This window comes from Mirounga leonina, unplaced genomic scaffold (assembly GCF_011800145.1).
Source record: "Mirounga leonina isolate KUSES-001 unplaced genomic scaffold, KU_Mleo_1.0 Mir_174, whole genome shotgun sequence".
Taxonomy (NCBI): domain Eukaryota; kingdom Metazoa; phylum Chordata; class Mammalia; order Carnivora; family Phocidae; genus Mirounga; species Mirounga leonina.
This window is the reverse complement of record NW_023270451.1, coordinates 3,513,994-3,535,857: the sequence shown is the minus strand read 5'-3', so window position 1 is coordinate 3,535,857 and position 21,864 is coordinate 3,513,994. Positions and strand designations below refer to the sequence as shown.

Below are 21,864 nucleotides of genomic sequence, written 5' to 3'. Positions count from 1 at the left end.
CCTGCATTGAGTTATAAAGACTTTTTTATTTAATAAAAATTTGAAAAATCATTACAGAAAACAGTACTTGAACTGATAAATTAAAAGGGATTTGAGATGATTTAAGAGACTTATCTATTTATACAAATGTAGGGATCCAAAGGGGTATGTGCACCCCGATGTTTATAGCAGCAATGTCCACAATAGCCAAACTGTGGAAAGAGCCAAGATGTCCATCGACAGATGAATGGATAAAGAAGGTGTGGTATATATATACAATGGAATATTATGCAGCCATCAAAAGGAATGAAATCTTGCCATTTGCAACGACGTGGATGCAACTGGAGAGTCTTATGCTGAGCGAAATAAGTCAATCAGAGAAAGACATGTATCATATGACCTCACTGATATGAGGAATTCTTAATCTCAGGAAACAAACTGAGGGTTGCTGGAGTGGTGGAGGGTGGGAGGGATGGGGTGGCTGGGTGATAGACACTGGGGAGGGTATGTGCTATGGTGAGCGCTGTGAATTGTGCAAGACTGTTGAATCACAGATCTGTACCTCTGAAATAAATAATACATTATATATTTTAAAAAAAAGATGATAGCAGGAGGGGAAGAATGAAGGGGGGGAAATCGGAGGAGGATATGAACCATGAGAGACGATGGACTCTGAGAAACAAACTGAGCATTTTAGAGGGGAGGCGGGTGGGGGGATGGGTTAGCCTGGTGATGGGTATTAAAGAGGGCACGTACTGCATGGAGCACTGGGTGTTATACGCAAACAATGAATCATGGAACGCTACATCAAAAACTAACAATGTAATGTATGGTGATTAACATAACATAAAAAAAAGAGACTTATCTATTTAATGCAATGTTCAGACCTTATTTGTATCATTGTTTGACAAGTCATCTATTGTAAAAGACATTTTTGAGACAACAAGGGAAAAACTGAACATGTACTGGGTATTAGATATTAAGAAATTACTGTTCGTTATGTAGGATGTGATAATGGTTTGGGTTTTAGTCCTTACTGCTAAATACACACTGAAGTATTTATGAGTGAAATGAAGAGCTGCGTAGAATTCTCTTTAAAACACTCCACAAGAAAAATAAGTGGGAGGAAAAGATCAAACAGAAACAACAAAATGTTAATAATCTTGAAGGTGGTTGGTGGTTACACAGTGGTTAATACAGTACACTCTGTGTGCCTGTTTGAAAATGTCCGTAATAAAAAGTTAAAAAAAACTTGTGATCAGAATTGATGAAGTAGAACTCTATCTGTCCTTCATGGCCCCCTCAGGAACATTCCCAATCAACTATAATGGTGAGAAATAAATGAAGCCACAAGGCTAAAAAACTAAATGCTATTATACCTTAAGAGAAACCATGACAACTGAGTATGAGTTTTGGCTCACAAGCATGCATCTTTTATTAGCAAATCCAAGCACTGAGCATGCATACAATTATCTCCTCTGTCAATAACAGATACGAGGATTCTTTTTCTAAGTGCACTCAGTATACAAAATAGTAAGCATATGCATTAGTTAACTGGGAATATTTTGAATAATGGAAAAATCAATGAGACTCAACTTATTCTGGGCAATTTGACTTTCTAAAACTCCAAATCCTTAGAATGCTAAGTAGCGTGTATGTAGCTTTATAATTTAAGAGAATTTAAAATGACTTTTTTGAGACACACTGATTTAAAATGCGAATGCAAAGAATTCTCAGGCTGAGATCACAGGAAGCAACCTTCTGATGGTCTGATATGGCAGTGCCAGTCCAGTAGAAATAGAAACCAGAGAGAAAAAGAAACCAAATTCAGGAAGGTTCAGGTATTGAGCAGAGATCCTCATGAATAAGGAAGGAAAAATGTAGCTCGAGAAAGATGACAGGATGGGGTAGCATGCAGAACATTCTTTCCTTCCTATTCAAGGCCATTTCCAGGACTGCATCCCTGCACACCGACCTTCCAGCTTCCTCAGGATCCTGAGCCAACCACTATCATTCTCCTCCCAGAATTTCTGCCCGCCCTCTCCACTGGCTCTTTCCCTTTAAGATATCAATATGCCCGGGGCTCTTCCATTTTATTTTATTTTTCATTTATTTATTATTTTTTTATAAAGATTTTATTTATTTATTTGACAGAGAGAGAGAGCGAGAGCAGGAACACAAGCAGGGGGAGTGGGAGAGGGAGAAGCAGGCTTCCTGCCGAGCCGGGAGCCCGATGTGGGACTCGATCCCAGGACCGTGGGATCAGGACCTGAGCCGAAGGCAGACGCTTAACGACTGAGCCACCCAGGCGCCCGGGACTTTTCCATTTTAAAAGTCAAACTTATGCCTTCCTCTCAACCATGGTGCTTTCCTTTCTCCTTCTCTTTACAGCTTATTTTTTTTAAGTTTATTTATTTATTTAAGTAATCTCTACCCCCAACGTGGGGCTCAAACTCATGACCCTGAGATCAAGAGCCGCATGCTCCTCCAACTGAGCCAGCCAGAGGCACCTTTACTTCGAACAGCATTCCGTAATTAGTGCCTTCCATCTCAGCCTGCGGTGTAAACTGGTTTCCAACCCTATTCTACTAGAGCTTCTATGGCAAACACACCAATGATATCCATGTGGCTAAAAACTGATGGATATATTTCAGAGTTCTTATCTTACTAGACCCATCTGTATATTTTCCACTGCTAATCACTTTATCGGCATTCCCTCTTCCTGTGGATTCCACACCACCAGTCTCTCCTGGAGAGTTTCCTTTTTATCTGTCTGGCCCTTCCTCTGGCATCTCTGTGGAATTGCTTGATCTGGGTTTCCCTGCTGGGGCCCATTCATTTCAGAAAGTATGGAGGAACCTCTATACAACACATGGCAAATTTTTTTCTTTTCTTTTTTTTTACTTAAGTCTTTTTAAAAGGACGTTCTTAGAGGCATCTGGAATATATACTATCTGAAAATATGAATTAGTTTACCTGATTACATGGCTCATAATAATTACACGATATTTTCAGAAAAATACCATAAGCATGGTTTGGTAGGTGAATCAAGGGGCCGTCTATCAGACAGGATTAACAAACAACATAGTATTGGCGTCAAAACAGCTGGTAATTTGTGGTGTTTGGGCACCATGATTTAGAATCCACCATGCCTATGTTTTAGGATGCATGGCTCTAGTTGAGAAAAGTTTAGGTGAGAATATTGCAATCTGCTAGATAATGCATGTAACAATCTGTACCAGGGTATGGTAGGAAAGGAGATCTAAAAACACTATAAACTTAGTTTTGCAATAAAGCTTTAGAAGCTAATTTATTCATATGCTAGTCAAGGTAGCCCAAAAGGATAAGCTATAGTTGGTACTGGATTCTATTTGCCGGGTCATGAAGTGTAGTCTCTGGATCCCAGCTCTCCCAACTTTTCCAATGGTGTTTAACTAAGGCACTCTCAGTGCTGGGTAGGTGGATCTGCAAGTGATGAACACAGGCCCTCCAGTGTCTGTCTGGGTCTATGAGGAGGTGGGAGAGAACAGCTCAGACCTCTAGTCCACTTTGATCAAATGCCAAAACACCTCAAGCCCAAGAGGTTTAGAACTCTATGCAAGTGATAATCCAATGTGACCTGCCTTCATGCTTCCTCCTAAAGTGAGAATTCCTATTTTACTGAAGATGTGCAAAGGAAATACAGAGGGTGGTTCATGTCCTACAGAGCTCAGCATCTCACCTGAGAAATTGTAAGGAAATTTTTTATTTGGAAAAAAAGGAAGGTGGGTACGGCTTAAGCGTAGAAAATGTGGATAAAGACAGAATGTAAGAGAGCTGGTACCACTCACTTGAGGGGGAAGGGGGAACTGTAAGGGCCACCGTGGCGTGCAAATGAATGCCCTAACACCCCTCCCTGCAATCACAAAAGCAGGCATCCTCTAAGAAAGAAAGATCATTTCCAAGAAGCAGTCAGTAAAAACAATACAGGTTTTGCCACTCTGCTTCCTCATCACCACACTCAGCAGAATTAAGACCTTGCCTTGGAAGGAGGGCGGCTGACCAACGTGGATTGCCTCTCTACAAGGAACAGCTCATTAGCAGCCATCCTCAGCCTGGGCTCCTTGAGAGAATTGAGACTGAATGCACCACGGCACCCTCTCTACATCTAGGATAGTTATCAGCCATCTGCCAATCTTGGGAGAAGGCAAAAAAAAAGTCACTCAAATCACTTTCCACTGGGATTAATGCTCATGAACAGCCCTGGCTGGAGTACTATTTTATACTGTGACTCAGACATCAAAGAAATGTACAGCAACCAAGCCATTAGTGTGTGGTTTGAGGAGTGATTAACAACCCATGCCCTCAGCCGTTCCAGAACACATCATCTCTTTTTCTTTGTGGTATCCACTGAGAAGTGGCCTCCAATGTCCACCTTCTTCTCCCTACCTGCTCAAGATTTCGGATTTCTGTGTCACTATCCAGACTTACTGAATGGACGACGTTATTTTTTTCAGGCACCGCTAAACCTTATTTCTGCTCCCAATTTTCTTATACTGCCCTCATTTCACTAGAATCATAGTTACAATTAAGGTTTCATCCATTCACAGCGATAACCTACAAGAATACTAACTCAAGTACTAATAGCATGAATAGTCTTTTGTTACACAGTCTTGGAGTTTTGCTCTGACAAATGTATCTAGAAATAACTGTTCCCTAATAGAAGCCATCAAGGGTAGGGAACGAGGGTGAGGAAATATCTTTTTCCCACTGTCATTTTCATTACGGTTTTGTCTGCTGATTTGGCAGGTAAAAGAAGAAAAATGACCTAATTTTTCTTAAGGTCATATGCAAGTAGAAATTTTCATGGCTGTAGAAAACATATTAGAGCATAAATATCAAAGAGATTCACTGACAACACACTTGTTTCAGATGAATGATTTACAACGAAACAGGAGCATGGGCGAAGGGGCGCTTTCCCGTATATTCCATATTTTTTTTTTACATGTGGTGGAAAAACTCACAGTTGGAAAGCAGCAGCTCATCCAATATAGGGACTTTGCAGAAAATATGCCACCGGGATTTTGGGATCATCTGAAAGCGTTCTTTCCTCCATTAAGACACAGAATGAGCAATAGCCTTCCATTTTCTTCTTGAATTACCACTGAGCCCATTCTGCTCCTCAGGGAACATATCAAATTCCTAGGACTGTCTCTTAGGCACCACTGTAACTAGGGCAAATCTTGACTCCCACAGGAGCCCTAGTGCTCCTACCACACAGTCTGCAGGACTGATGTGAATGTGAAAGCTATTATCCACCTTCTCTGAAGGAGTGACACTATCACTATCCTCTCGGGCCTAACAGCCAAGTAGCCCTGAAACATGAACAGGCCCAGAGCAGAAGTGGGATGCCATCCGTGGCCACGGGACAGAAGAAATGCCAGGTCACTCGCACACTTACTTGCCAGAGCCTTTTTCCCAGCTGCATGGTAGGCTACAATATATTTCTTCCCCTCTCTGTCCTCTGTTTTTGTCTCTAATCCTGGAAACAGAGATTTAATCGCTTGATGGATGACGGTTCTTTTCTCTTTGGTGTCCTCAATAACCTATTAAAGACAGACATAATGCAACTACTGATTTAACAAACATCAAATAGGGAGATAATACTAATGAGTCAGTAAAAACATGAGTCATGTTATCAACTGTGCAAAGTAACAGAAGTCCATGGGTAGGATTTCAGGATCTTTCAGAGCTTCGTGATGCTGCACGTCTTAAGAGCCCGTTTACTGAGCATGACCATCTGCCAGGCACTGTACCAAGAACTTTGTAGTCATCAGCTTATTTAATCCTCATCATCTCCTTACCATGCCACCCCTACACCTACCTGGAGAGAAGGAAAACAAGCTTGAGAGAAGTGAAAGAATGTGTCCCGGGTCACACAGCTGGAGGACAGTGGCGCCAGATGTGAAATCCGGCTGTGTGACTCGGGAGGCTCCCATCACCGACACTCCCGCTCAGGGCTCACAGACGGCAATGTCGGCAAGCTAGGCCATTTGGGAGGTCAGAAACTCAACTCCCTTGAACAGTCCAATCTACAACTGCCCCACAAGGAATCCTATTTTATACTGAATTATTTTTTTTTATTTTAATTTTTTTTTTTAAAGATTTCATTTATTTGACAGAGAGAGACAGAGCGAGAGAGGGAACACAAGCAGGGGGAGTGGGAGAGGGAGAAGCAGACCCCCCGCTGAGCAGGGAGCCCGATGCAGGGCTCGACCCAGGACCCTGGTATCATAACCTGAGCCGAAGGCAGACGCTCAACGACTGAGCCACCCAGGCGCCCCTATACTGAATTATTTTATAATGACATTCTAAGCACATTCGTTCACAATAAAAAATAAAATCAACATCAAGAAAACTGATACTTATTAGCTATAGAACTATTGTTCAGGGTGCCTGGGTGGCTCAGTCTGTTAAGCGTCTGACTCTTGATTTCGGCTCAGATCATGATCTCAGGGTCATGGGACCGAGCCCCACGTCGGGCTCCAGCTCTGCACTGGGTATGGAGTCTACGTAAGATTCTCTCCTTCTGCCCCTCCCCTCCACCCAGTGCTGCACACATGTTCTCTCTCTCTCTTAAAACAACAACAACAACAACAAAACTGTTGTTCAATTTCTGAATGTGTCTCACACTAAGAAATACATTTCACATCTGGATTCAACAGCCAGAAATATGCATGTATATATGCCTTACTAAAGACCTAAAAAAAATTACGAAAACAGTATTTATCCTTAATGTGTACAATGCACTGTTATTTCCTATTTTATCGTATTGCATTTACACAAATGTTGGTTAAGATCTACTAAACTGATTCCACGATCCACTGAGGATTGCAACCTGCAAGTTGAAAAACACCAGGATACACTAAACTACTTGTTAAACTTAATATTTTAGTAAAATTAAAAATGTAAAACAAAACAAACTACATTATAATTACAGACATGTGACATTTTCATAACAAAAATGAGTCTAGGGGCGCCTGGGTGGCTCAGTCGTTAAGCGTCTGCCTTCGGCTCAGGTCATGATCCCAGGGTCCTGGGATCGAACCCCACATCAGGCTCCCTGCTCCGCGGGCAGCCTGCTTCTCCCTCTCCCACTTCCCCTGCTTGTGTTCCCTCTCTCGCTGTGTCTCTCCCTGTCAAATAAATAAAATCTTAAAAAAAAAAAATGAGTCTAGATCTGGTATTTACTGAGAACACTGAGTTGGAATCAAACTTTGTGCATATGACTGAATACACAGTTAGACTTCAAAAATTCGGCAAGTCTGTCCTCATTTTACAAACAAGGAAACTTGCCCAGGGTTTATTTTTAAAGGTACAAACTTTGAGTAGATGGCATAACTATAGTTTTTCAGATGACAGCAAATTTTGCCATCTACGCAGGAAAATGCACGTTATGGGGCTGAGATCCGCCATGGTGCTGCATAACCAAGAGAAACCTGGACCATCCTTCTAGACTGCTCTCAAAAATAATTCTTTGTTTTCTCTTTGGCATTGCTGAAGATTTTGTCCATAGGTAAATTCAGTAATTGATGAACCCTAAAATTATAATGTTACATACCTTTGGGACATTTAGGTGGAGGGGAAGAGGAGATATGGGTTGGGGGCAAATAATGAAGTCTGAAAAGTTATGGTAAGCTCTTGTTAACTGGGAGCGATGGAAGGGGGAATTTTATTTTTTATTTTTATTTTTTTTAAAGATTTTATTTATTTATTTGGCAGAGAGAGACACAGTGAGAGAGGGAACACAAGCAGGGAGAGTGGGAGAGGGAGAAGCAGGCTTCCCACTGAGCAGGGAGCCCGATGTGGGGCTCGATCCCAGGACCCTGGGATCATGACCTGAGCCGAAGGCAGGCGCTTAACGACTGAGCCACCCAGGCACCCCGGAAGGGGGAATTTTAGACAACCCCAAATCAAGAAGGTCATTAAACTATGGTACAAAAGCAATTTAACATAAACTTAAAATTCTAAAAATCTTATCACCTAGAGCTGCTCTGTCCCATACGGCAGCCCCGAGCCACACAGATGGTAACTGAGCATGTGGCTAGTCTGAACTGAGCTATGTTACCAGCATAAAAGAACGCCGGATCCTGACGACTAAGTAGGAAAAAAAAAAAAAAAGAATGTAAAACATCTCATTTGTAATTAAAAAAATATATTGATTACGTATTGAAATGATATTTTATATTATTTTTTTAAGATTTATTTATTTACTCTAGAGAGAAAAAATGTGAGAGGGAGCGACAGCAAGGGTTGGGAAGGGCAGGAGAGGGAGAATGTCAAGCAGACTCCCAGCTGAGTGCAGAGCCCAACATGGGGCTGGATCTCACGACCCTGAGACCATGACCTGAGGGGAAATCATGAGTCGGATGCTTAACTGACTAAGCCATCTAGGTGCCCAAAAATGATATTTTAAATGTACTAGGGTAAATAAAATATATTGTTAAAATTAATTTCACCTGTCTCTTTTTAAGCTTTTAGGAGATTTAAAATTAAAAACATGGCTCACATTAGAAGTCCACTGGATAGTACTAATTGAAAATAAAATTTTCATAACAAAAGGTTCTGAAAAGGCATCCACTATTCCATTTAGTAGCTGAGCTCTCCTTTTCCTCAACAGCAGAAGCAGACTCAAGTTGAGCAAAGAAATTTCCCTTCTCTTTCCCCAACTCCTCTCCCTCCAAAGACCCACTTGAGACCCAGAGGCTGCAGGAGGCAGAGTGAGAGCCACGACCGCCCTATCAGGCCACACATCTGATTGTCAGGCTGTCCTACTTTGGCTACAGACACCATGTGACAGAAAGGTTACTCTTGGTTCCAAACAACACATTTCTTTGATTTGTGGTCATGTATAAAATTTTCTTAAAACAAAAACGTAACTTTTTTGCTGCAGTTTATCTGGATACTGGTTATCTGCCACTGATAAAAACATTTTTTTTTTTTTTAAGGTTTTATTTATTAATTCAACAGAGAGACAGAGCCAAAGAGCACAAGGAGGGGAACAGCGGAGGGAGAAGCAGACTCCCCACTGAGCAGGGAGCCCGACCTGGGGATCGATCCCAGGATCCCGGGATCATGACCTGAGCCGAAGGCAGATGCTTAACTGACTGAGCCACCCAGGTGCCCCGATAAAAATATTTTTAGTGTAATGGTCTTTTAGATCAAACAGAGCAAGGTCATCCTTTTGCTAACTATTGTAATTTTTCTAACAGACACTTAGATATGTTCACCCAAAAAAGCAGCAACCAAAACCCTAAAAAAAACTTTTCCATACATTTTTGTGCTATTTACCTCGATGGCAACACTGGTTTCCTTATTCTTAAAAAGCTGGAGCTCTTCTAAACGCTGCTTTTCTTCAGCTGTCAAAACCGTAAATATATCTTCTGAAGGATCCTTGAAAATAATGATGAAACTCCCAGTGAGTCACACACAGAATTCGAAGCTGTTAGAGATCTATATTTCTAGGATCTCCAGGAAATGCTATTTTATACAGAAAGTGACTTTTGCTGGACAGCTGCTCTTACCTCTTCATCCACCGGGACAGACAAGTCATCCAAATGGCTGATCTGTCCATCTTTTCCTATTTCGTGAACAACGAAGTCGGAGTATCTGATGAAAAGGGAACACAAACTTTCAAAGCATTAACATTTTACTTCCTATTAAATTGAGGAGAAAGTTTATCAACATCAAGCTTTGCTGCTGTACAAAACAGGGATTTAAAAAAAAAATCTTCAGTACAAAGTTCATATGGAGTTATTTCTTCTGGTTTCTTAATGAATTCCAAGCTACAGCTAAATACACACATTATTTAAAATCCTCTCAAAAACCCCAAGGTGGTATTGGGACCCATTTTTTGGACAAGCTACCAAGGCTCTGAGTTAAGTAAATGCAGTAACTGGACTAGATTCACACCCAGATCCATCTGGGTCTAAAGACTACCTGCTTTCTACCATAGATGTGGCACATTCAGGTGAGAGAGTTGAGTTTAAGATTTAAAGACCAATTCAAGAGAAAACTCAAAAACCATTTAAAATAAGGTATTTTAAAGAAGTGAACAGGGGCACCTGGGTGGCTCAGTCGTTAAGCATCTTCCTTCGGCTCAGGTCATGATCCCAGGGTCCTGGGATCGAGCCCCGCATCGGGCTCCCTGCTCCGCAGGAAGCCCGCTTCTCCCTCTCCCACTCCCCCTGCTTGTATTCCCTCTCTCGCTGTCTGTCAAATAAATAAAATCTTAAAAAAAAAAAATTAAAAATAAATAAAAATAAAAATAAAGAAGTGAACAGCACTCATTCACATATGAGCAAGGCATGCCACAAACATTTTTAGTTACTCATTTCATCTTTAAATGGCTTCATCTGACTATTTAGGCGGCTCTCCTCCATCCTATTCCTTTGTGACCATCAGTAAACAATGTGTGGGGATAGAAAGCTAAATAGAAGAACCTATTGCTGATTTCTTTCTCAAGAACAAATAGAATGAAAATAACTTGACATGTAAATGAAACATACCTTTCTTTCAAGATGCCTGAGAATCCCTGATGAGAACTTACAAACTTGGTGATGCCAACGTCAAGTTCAGTGAGGCCGTGCTTCATCATGTCTGCAAAACTCTCAGCTTCCTCCTCCTCCTCACCCTCCTCCGAAAGGCCATCTTCTTCCTCCTCTTCCTCTTCTTCCAACTGCACATCAGAATTCTTTCTACCCTCTCTGGCACTTACAGCTGCGGGTGGCCCAGGCACATGCACACTGCCGGGCGGAGAGACATGCTCCAGCCCATCCTGACCTGTGGTCAGACAGCCGTCCAAGACCTTCTGTCTTTTTGCCTCCTCAGCTGGGGCCACACTGTCATTATCTTCGACAGCATGAGACCCACGTTTCAGCGACACACCAGTCACTTCTGTCAGCTCCATTTTTAAAGCTCCAAGAAAACATTTAAGAGAACCTTTTAGGAAGGAAGAGAGGGCAGGAAGTAACCATCACTTCAGTTAAGAGGTGGGTTTCAGCAAACAGAGGCACAATTAACTTTGTTCCTAGGGTCCTAAAACTCATTTATTAAAATAGTTCTTCCTAATGCTGGCACAGAAAAATGGCACAACACTTCTGCAGAGAATTTGAGAGTATGCATCAAAAACCTTAAACAAAATGTATGTCCTTTGATCCAGAAATACTGCTTTCAGGGAGTATCCTAAAATAATTAAAATAATTAAAGCACTTTTGTTAAGTGCTTAAAGTTCTAGCTGTAAGGATACTCATCTCAGTGCTTTTATATTAGCAAAAAACTAAGAACAATGATGCCTGGGTACGTAAACTGAACAATACGTAGAAACCATGTGGACAGAAAACTGGGCAAGGTGGTTACTTCTAGGACAGGGTATGGGTGGCTGGGTACAACAGGGAGACCTGCTATTTTTACTGAATACTGCAGACAGGTCACTTGAACTTTGTTTCACGAAGATTATTATCCTTTCGAAAAACTGATTAAATAAAAATAGTGCAGGGTGCTGGGTGGCTCAGTCAGTTGAGCGTCTGCCTTCAGCTCGGGTCATGATCCCAGGGTCCTGGGATCGAGTCCCGCATCGGGCTCCTTGCTCAGCAGGGGGCCTGCTTCTCCCTCTGCCTGCCTCTGTCTCTCTGATAAATAAATAAAATCTTAAAAAAAAAAAAAGAGTGCATAAATACACTTACATGAACGCATACTCATACCATATTAAAAAAAAGCAAGGGGGATGCAGCGTTGTTTATTGGGTATAGAGTTTCAGTTTTGCAAGATTAGAAAGAGTTCTGCATACTGGTTGCACAAGAGTGCAAATGCACGCAACACTACTGAACTATATGCTTAAAAATGGGTAAGATGGGGGCACCTGGGTTAAGCGTCTGCCTTCGGCTCAGGTCATGATCCCAACATCCTGGGATCAAGCCCTGCTCAGGGCTCCCTGCTCAGGGCGGAGTCTGCTTCTCCCTCTGCCCCTCCCCCCGCTCATGCTCTCTCTCAATAAAATAAAAGTCTTACCAAAAAAAAAGAATAATGTTACATGTTCTGTGTATTTTGCCACAGTTTAAACAACACAGATTATCATTTAACCAGCCCACACACAATGTAATGAGGGCAAGTCTAAGAAGCCATACATACTTCCCAGTACTGAGCAGCTTGCCGGAGGGGTAACATGTGGCAATCAAAATAAATACATTTATCTAATTTGATCTTACTTGATGCTCTTGGTGAAATAAGGATAAAAGTTTTCCTATGCTAATTCTATAGGGAGATGATATAATTAACATGCTATGAACTTAGTAAGCAAACTCATAAAGAACATAAATGAGCAGAAAATTAATATTCTAAGGTTCTCCAAGGCCTAGTTAACAAGAAACCTAACTATAGAAGCATCTACAGCAGAATAATAATAACAATGAACTAAAGTTTAAGAATCCACATTTGCGGGGCGCCTGGCTGACTCGGAGGAGCGTGCGACTCTTGATCTTGACAGTCATGAGTTTGAGCCCCAAGTTGGGTGTAGAGATTATGTAAATAAATAAATATTTTTTAAAAAATTTGATCTTGCCTCATTGTCAAAAATCTAGAATGGAAAGAAAAGTAAAGAAAAAGACAAATACATGCACAAAATGAAAGAAAAAAGGATGATGGTGACTACAAAAAAAAAAATGGGAGAAGAGGTACAGAAAGATGCCAATAAAATAAATTTCCTTTCAAAGACAAAAATTTAAATAAAGAAAATGGAAGAAACTAAGAAACTGGAACAGACGTTGACCATAGCTAGTTATACAAAATTACCTCTATTTCAAATAAGAAAGCATTTACTCCTTATTTGTTCTAAGCAAAGTATAATAAAAAAAGAGTATTGGCTCATGAAATGCTGATGCTATTTCATGCTCAAGTTCTGTCACCAAAGCTGCCCTCACAGGGCCTACAGGCCAGTGAGGGAGACACCAAGGGCACAGGGGGTCACTTGGGGACTACGGGAACACACAAGATTTCAGAGGGCGCTGGTGGTGAGGCTGTCAGAGAAGACCCTTTTCCTTTTTTTTTTTTTTTAAAGATTTTATTTATTTATTTTTTATTTATTTGCGAGAGAGAGAATGAGAGACAGAGAGCATGAGAGGGAGGAGGGTCAGAGGGAGAAGCAGACTCCCTGCCGAGCAGGGAGCCCGATGTGGGACTCGATCCCGGGACTCCAGGATCATGACCTGAGCCGAAGGCAGTCGCCCAACCAACTGAGCCACCCAGGCGCCCGAGAAGACCCCTTTCCTAATGGAAGACCAGAAATGAACACCTGAGCCAAGTCTTGAGGACCAGGTAAGGTCACAGAAAGTGGGGAGGAGGCTGTTTGCGGGGGTGGGGGGTAGGGGTGGTAGCAGGGGCAGAGGCACGGAGGCATGGGAGAGCAAGGAGCACTGGAAGAGGCCCAAGGAGCTCATCACACACCATGGAGGGGGAAACACACAATGAGAGTCTGAAGCTAAAGCTAGGGGGTGAGCAGATACTACAGCAGGCAGAATGCAGGGAATTCCATCTTGAAAACCAAACCACCGCTGGACCTGTGAGTTCGAAAGATTTCATGGCACCTCTTTAAAGAGAAACTGGGGTTAGCTGGAAGACTAGGTGGAGGCTACAGCCAAGGGACACCTGACTGGCTCAGTCAGAAAAGCGTGCAACTCTTGATCTCCGGTTTGTGCGTTTGAGCCCCACGTTGGGTGTAGACATTACTAAAAAAATAAACGTAAAAAAAAAAAAAGAGGGTAGGGCCGAAATTGAGCCAAGAAATGAGCACAACATGATCTAAAGCTGAGGCAAGGGCGACAGAAAGGAAGTTTGGATTCAGGGGCATTTAGGAGGTGGTGGGAACAGGACTGAATGACAAATGTGGGCAGCAAGAGGAAACACTCGAGGATGACTCAGGTTTGCTGCCTTGGGGACCTGAGGGGACAGGGGGAGCCCCTCCTGGCACGGAAACCCTGGGCAGAGAAGCAGGTGGTGGGAGAAGACAATGGTACTGTCATGGTACTCATGGTACTGTGGTGTCGAAGGCACCTCGGAACATCCGGAAGCCAGGCACTACCCTGTGGGACCCATATTCCTACCCCCAACCTGCAACGGCTTCCCAGTGACGATACTTCTATTCTAGCTGGCATGCCAGGCTCCACCAGGAGATCCCCATACCTTCCCAGGCCTGAGCTCTCAGCAGGGAGGAAGCACAACCAGTAACAGCCACTTCAGCAGCCTGGCTCAGGGACTTTAAGTCAGCAGGATGTCTCCCTCCTTCCCAGAATGCAGAGGATTCATCGAGCTCCTTCTCCACAACTGACAGTCATAAGCCTTGGTGGGAACACCAATGATTTCCTCTGCAGAAATGTCTGCGCCATCCTGCGTTGGCACTGCCCACCATCTAGAGATCCAATCGGTACCATGATCTCCCACAGGCCTCGGAGAACTCAGGCCCTGCCCCCATGGGTGCCTGTTTTCTGCCTGACTGCTCATGAGCTCTCTCCAGCTACTTTGTAGACTTCTTGGAACAGGTGCTGAAACTGTTCCCCACCTACAGAGATCAAAGTCACACCAAAAAGCAAACTACTAAGGAAACAGTGGACCTGGACAACCAACCACCATGAATGGCCACTAACATCACAACAAACAGACAACCAGACACACTGCATGCCCCTGAAAGCACATGCTATTATCTGTGAAGTATTTTTTTTTTTATTCTTATTTATTTGACAGAGAGAGAGACAGCTAGAGAGGGAACACAAGCAGGGAGAGTGGGAGAGGGAGAAGCAGGCTTCCCACTGAGCAGGGAGCCAGACCGTGGGGCTCGATCCCAGGACCCCGGGCCAAAGGCAGATGCTTAATGACTGAACCACCCAGATGCCCCTCTGTGAAGTATTCTTACTGACTGGAACTCGATGTCTAATTGGTAGGTTAGATGCCATACAGGGACAGAAGGTTTTAAACACCACCACAGGGAAGGAACCAGCAAAATTCTGAATGTGGGAAACTCTACAAGGACAAAGACAGTTCCTTCACTAATAAACAAGAAGGGGAAAAAGAGGGAGGGGAGCTTACAGACAAACTTATAAAGAAATGTAATGAGTGGATCTTTCTTTAAACAAGTCAACTGTTTAAAAAACTGGGACAATCAGGGATGCAGAAATACTGGGGATATTTGATGACATTAAGGTAGTACTGTCAATTTTTTTTTTTTTTAAGAGTGAGAGCATGAGCGTGCGAGAGTGTGCAGAGGGAGAGGGAGATTCTCAAGCAGGCTCCTCGCCCAAGTGGAGCCCGACATAGGGCTCTAACCCACGACCCTAAAATCATGACTGAGCCGAAATCAAGAGTCGGACAAGAGTTGGACACTTCGACTGAGCCACCCAGGCGCCCCAGTATTGTCAACTTTTGAAGGTGTGATTATGTTACTGTGGTTACAGTTAAAAATAGACTCCTTATGTTTTAGAGATACAAACTAAAATATTTATGGTTGAAAAATTATGAAGTCTGGAATTTGCTTCAGAATAATTTACCAGTGGTGAATGGAAGTGGAGCAGGTATAGATTTAAAACCAAGTAGGTAATTACTGAAACTGAGTGATGGGAACATCACACCTTCTTCTTTGAGCTTTTATTTTTATTATAAAAAATTTCAGGGGCGCCTGGGTGGCTCAGTCGTTAAGCGTCTGCCTTCGGCTCAGGTCATGATCTCAGGGTCCTGGGATCGAGCCCCACATCGGGCTCCCTGCTCGTCAGGAAGCCTGCTTCTCCCTCTCCCACTCCCCCTGCTTGTGTTCCCTCTCTCGCTGTGTCTCTCTCTGTCAAATAAATAAAATATTAAAAAAAAAAAAGTTTCAAACCTATAAAGTATAAAGAGATACGCAAACTATTCTGTTCCAATCAAACCACTGATTTTTTCCATTCTTCTGTTCCTCCCTCTGCCGTCACCTGTTCTTCAAACATGTCCCAAAAAACCATCTCTCCCACCCTTGCTTCTTCAAGTGCCCCAAACCTCAGCATCTGTGCACCACCGCTCAACACTCTGGCTCACTGGTGTGGCTCCATGATCCTTGCTAGCCTCCAACCAAGTACCAACCCTGCTGTCTGTGTCTGTGCTCCTGGTTGCTGCTGGAGAAAATCACACCCGGTCAGGAGATTCCTCTCTTACAACAGCCATCCCGGGTCAGGGCAGGCTTCTCCCAGTCCTGCTGGCCATCCACAAAGAAAATGGGGATCCTCTGACAGACACACCTCTTTCCGGCATCTTCACAAGACCACTTACTATAACCATTTCCCTAAATATGGCAGCCCTCTTAAAAGAATCCATAGTCACTTTAACTCACTCACTCCTCAGCACCGCACTTGACCCCCTCAACAAACATTCACCGTGCACCCAGCACCCGGCATTCTTCCAGGCACTGCGAAAAGACATTGTGGCAAATCAAACACATGCCCCGCTGGTATGGAGCTAACATTCGGGGGAAGATCTGGCTTCTGCCTCAAATTGTTTCTTTAAAGTTCAGCGATGGCTTCCTTGTGCCAAAACCACAGCCCCTCCATCCTGGCTTTAACCGACACCTTTACCCGAGACATGGCTCATCGCTTCGCTTCCTTGAAACTCTGCTTCTCCTCCTTGCCTTTCTCCTGCCTCTCAAGCTGCTCTCTTCCCTTCCTTCTCTGGGGCCACTTAAATGTAGGGATCTCTAGCTTCCTACCCCAGTCTTGTTCCCTGCTCACTATCCAATTTTCCCAGCCAAGACCCATCTCCAACGTCCTGCAACCAGCGATGGCAGCTAAGCAGCGGCAGAAGTGCACAGGGAGCTCATTCAAGCCTCTCCTCCGCCCTATGGCTCAGAGAGGGACATGAGCATCCCCAGAGATTCCGCATCTGGCTCCAGCTTACACAGCTCCAAAGAGCTAAAGCAAATGCTCAAATTCAACATGTCCTAAACTGATCTCCTCATTTCCCACCATCAACACACATCTTTTGTGCGTGTTCACATTACACTTCTTAACTGAAGTCAGAATATGGTCATCACCTCAACTCCTTGCTCTCCCCTCTGCCCACATCAGTGATTTCATGAATACAATTCTAGAAGGTTTAGAACAGCACTGTCATGCCTACCATCCCTGGAATGAGAATATAGGCAGATCATGCATATATAGTAACACCCACTGGTTTCAACCCAATCTAGGTTCTGCTGTTCACTCCGTGGGTTACTTGCCCTCTCTAGGCTGAGGTTTCTTTCTCTGTAAAGCTGAAAAATGATGACTTGCTCAGAGGTCTGTAATAGCTGTTCCTATTCAACTGTTGGTCATTAATATTTATTATGGATGGTTTTCACAGCAGAACTGTATTGCTGAGTCTGGGGAAAAAACAAAGCTTCTTATGCTTCTTTTGTTCTCTGGGCTAATGATTAAGCATGGTTTCCTCATTCAAATACCATTTAATTTTAAGAGACCCTCACAGCACTGCCAACACACCAAATAAACAGGCCTTTAATATTTTTTGGCAGTCTTTTTCTTGATACTTGTGGACACTTGCCTAATCTCTTTTTCTTGTTATATTTAACTGTAAAGATGAGCTCATTAACTAATCTCACTTTTGTGTTTCAAATTAAATTATAGTTTTCATTTGGTTTAGCCAATGGCCCTATCACAGACATTAATTATTAAAGTATACATAGCACCAATGACTATAAATCTGGTAGTATATATTTTGCCAAGTTCTTTCAGTGGGCCTCAAAGACGAAAACATATTTAACTAGAACAGCTGTGCAAACTTCTGGACTAGGAGAGAGAGAACTCAAATTAGTATCGTTTTCATGAACAAGAACTATATAGAAGGGAAGACTAAAATGCAATATACCCATCACCGGGCTAACCCATCCCCCCTCCCCCCCCCCCCTAAAACCCTGTTTATTTCTCGGAGTCCATAGTCTCTCATGGTTCATCTCTCGTACTGCATGGAGCACTGGGTGTTATATGAAAACAACGGGTCGTGCATCACCACATCAAAAACCAATGATGTATTGTATGGTGACTAACATAATAAAATTAAAAAAAAAAAAAGTTAAAAAAGAATAAAATGCACTATAATTTTTAAAATGGGGGGAGGGAGGGAGCAGATCTTGTGAACACGGAAGAGGCTGGGAAGAATTCAATCAGAAAGATAAAACCACCCTGACTGCCCAAGTATGATTTTCCTAAGGAAATCAGTTTTGCATTCAGGAAAATCCAAATATACATATTCAAGCACTGTACCTCACAGCTGTAAAAAATGAATGGCTTTTTAAAAAGGGGAGGAAGGGTGGACGGTACAGCTTCATGAGTTTTTTAAATGGTATTTAAAAAAAAATGTTTTTAAAGAACTGTTATGCTGCACAAATACGCGATCCAGAATAGTAATCACAGTCAAGTAATCTAGACCAAAAGCTTGATTCTGGAACCAAGAAGAGAAAGAATCTACTGCTACTTTCCGATGAACTTCAAAGTCCTACACAATTTTTTGAAGGGAGTACTAAAAAATGGGGTTTTGTGTCTTTTATACTCCAAATGACCCAAATGAGATAAGGAATATTACAATTTTAACAATATTTTAAAGTCTTTTTCATTAAGATTAGATTCACCAATAAGCTTCCCTTTATACCCACAACAAAAATGTTTAGCATTCTCAAAACTGTAATACAACACTGATAGTCCCTTAACATATTTCTTGCAAAATGAACATCTTAAAAAGGCCATTATCAGTCTTAATCCTATCTATGTTCAGAATACAACATCCACTTTTTAAATGCATCCATCCTCTGCAAATTGTCAATAATCCCTTTGGCTCACAATAAACAGCCCTTTCCTTAGGGCAGAGCACACACTACACTCTAATATGCAAAATCATTAAGTCCATTAGATTCATTAATTCCACAAATATCTGTGCACCCCTTATGAGTCTGGCACTATTCTAGGCACTGGGGAAAAAGGGACAATTTCTTGCCCTCATTAAGTTTACATATATTTAAAGATATATCAGTGAATAAAATAATAATCTCAGAAACATGCATGCATAAGAGCTACAAATAAAGCAGAGTAAAGGGAAGAAGAGGAAGAGGGGTGCTCTTTAGTGAAGCATCTCTAAGGAGGTGTCCTGTGAACCACGACTTGAAGGAAGAACTAGACATGAAAAGATGTGTGTGGGGAGAGTCCAGGCAGTGGGACCAGCACAGGTAAAGGACCCGAGTCAGGAGCAAACTTAGTCAACAGATCAGCTGGACTGTAATTTGTCTCCTACTTGGGGGCAAAAGCTATGTTTTATTAATGCCTGTATCACCCCAGCTTCTACCAAAAGTTATGTGCAAAAGGAGTTGTTAGGGGTGCCTGGGTGGCTCCGTCAGTTAAGCGTCTGCCTTCCGCTCAGGTCATGATCCCAGAGTCCTGGGATGGAGCCCTGCATTGGGCTCCCTGCTCAGCGGGGAGCCTGCTTCTTCTCCCTCAGCCTGCTGCTCCCCCTGCTTGTGCTCTCTCTCTGTCAAATTAATAAAATATTTAAAGAACAAAACACACAAAAAACAAAAGTTGTTAAATTAATATATACAGACTGTTGGCTACTTGCCTAATGACTGAACAAAATCACTGCCTATCCGTCCCCTTTCAGTGTGAGTGTACTGGTTGCTTTTTGACAGATCCCTCAATTGTCAAGGCATCCCCAAACCAATGGGGCATGCCTGTTTTCACAGATCAGATTGGAGACTTGAAACAAAAGCCCTTCGTAATTCTGTATTGTCGGAATGAAAAAAAAAAAGTGGTCTGACAGCGCGATCAAATATTTGACAAACGAAATTCCCCAAACCCTACTTCCTGGCAGGCGCTAATAACCCAGGCAACAAGGATGTCCTTCTAGACCTCTCAGTGCAGGGCTGGCGGTAAGGACTCAGTGCGGATGAGTTTTCAAAGGACAGCAGCACCTCCAACATCCACTCATTAAACACGGACCCGGCGGAGGGCTAGAGAAAAACACTCCTCGGCCCCAACCTGTTCGCTCCTACTCTGGGAAAAGTGTACAAAACAAGCAGTCAGCGGAGTGCCTCCCAGGCGTGCAGTAGGCTCGCAGTTAAGTAGTGATGGATGAAAACGAGGAAGAAAGCACGTGGGCTTTACCGGGCAGAAGACCAGCCCGGCGAAACACCGGAGCTATAAGGGGTCCGGGACAGAGGCCGGTTTTCTCCCCAGCGAGAATTTAGGGAGCGCCGGGACGAAGAAAGGGAGGAGGGGGGCCTGGATCGGCGGGCAGCCAGCGGCGCGGGGAGCGGGGAGGCGGGGAGGCGGGGAGGCGGGGAGGCGGGAGGGCGCGGCGCCCCCTGCCGACAGGCCCCGGATGGGGGGGCGGGGCTGGCACCGCGGGAGCAGGACCGCCGGGCTCCAGCCGCGCTCCCGCGGGCACGGTCCGTAATGGAGGCGCCGCGGGCGCGCCACGGGTTCAGGCCGCGGCCCGGACGCCTTCCCCGTCCGCACTGCCCTTCGGGGTGGGGCCCTGGGGCCGGGCCGCCGGCTGGCCGCGGAGCCCGCGGGGTGCGGCGAGGCCGCGCACTTACCCGGGGCCTGAGAGCGCGGGCGCGGCACGGGCCGGGCAGCGAGGGCGCGGACGCGCTGCTCCGGGCGCAGGAGGGCGGCGGCGGCGAAGGCCACTCGGAAGAGCCAGCTGCGAGGGCGCCCAGGCATAGGCAGCGCGGTCAGCACCTTCAGCCCCCGGGGTACGGGGCGCGCGGGTGGACTCCCGGCGGCCGAGCTCTCACACGTGCCGCGCAGCGACGCGCCGCCGCTGATCCGCCCCACCCCCGGGGCGGAGCCCGGCCTCCGCCGACGGCCCCGCCCCCGCGCCAGCCCCGAGCGGCGAGGCCCCGCCCCTCTCCGCCGCCCAGGGTCCCAGCGGCCTCGCCGAGAGGAATTTCGCTGGTAACCTGCGGCGTGGTCCGCTGCGGGTTGGGGAGACCCCTGCGGCTCATTCGCCTGGGCCTTCACCCGGGCAAACAGTGATTTCATCGTGCATCAGAGAGTCCTTTAGACAATCTTTAGGACTTCGAAAGTGGCGATGGCCGTACAAATGTTTGCTGTATTTTAATAAAGGTTTCTTCTACATAGTAAGGCCCTTTTGTGTTGCTCTCCACACGCAGCTAACTTAAAAGAATAACTTTAGGGCGCCTGGGTGGCTCAGTTGGTTAAGCGACTGCCTTCGGCTCAGGTCATGATCCTGGAGTCCCTGGATCGAGTCCCGCATCGGGCTCCCTGCTCGGCAGGGAGTCTGCTTCTCCCTCTGACCCTCCTCCCTCTCATGTGCTCTCTCTCATTCTCTCTCTCTCAAATAAATAAAATCTTAAAAAAAAAAAAAAGAATAACTTTAGGGACTATATTGTTCTATATACAATTCCTTCAAAGTGCAGAGAATCCAAGAGAACCATTTTCCCACTTCTTCGATTTACCCCTCCTGCTTGACGGCTCCCCAATAGGATCTGCTTCAGGAAAACTGATCATTAGCAAGTTTGTGCTTCTGTGTGAATCAAAATCAAACCCATTACTCCTTCCACGCTCTTCAAGTAGCACACGTTTTGCAACCAAATCCAGGCCTCTAATAGCTTTTGCGCATTTAATATTTTGCCAAATTTCAATCCTTAGTGAAAAAGCTGTGTTATTTCAAGTCCTATTTCTGTTAGATTTCTGGGGTTTTTTTTTTAACTGTGGTAAAATACAACATAAAATTTACCATTTTAACCATGGTAAAAGTTTACAATTCAATGTTCAGTTTAAGTTCAGCGGCATTAAGTACATTCACACTGTTGTGTAACCATCACCTCCATCC

The 21,864-nt window shown here is 44.1% G+C and overlaps 1 protein-coding gene across 1 annotated transcript in view; it reads right to left on the bottom strand.

Annotated features, from left to right (window-relative positions):
- Positions 1 to 20,833, bottom strand: part of PUS7 (pseudouridine synthase 7) — a 54,920-nt gene extending 34,087 nt beyond the window's left edge. The window contains exons 1-5 of the mRNA XM_035020388.1: positions 20,603 to 20,833; positions 10,527 to 10,959; positions 9,543 to 9,627; positions 9,310 to 9,411; positions 5,420 to 5,564 (exon numbers count right to left, since the gene is read on the bottom strand). Coding sequence (XP_034876279.1) covers positions 5,420 to 5,564; positions 9,310 to 9,411; positions 9,543 to 9,627; positions 10,527 to 10,959; positions 20,603 to 20,729 — 892 coding nt within the window. The 5' untranslated portion in view covers positions 20,730 to 20,833. The remainder of the gene's footprint in view (positions 1 to 5,419; positions 5,565 to 9,309; positions 9,412 to 9,542; positions 9,628 to 10,526; positions 10,960 to 20,602) is intronic.
- Between the last annotated feature and the right edge of the window lie 1,031 nt (positions 20,834 to 21,864).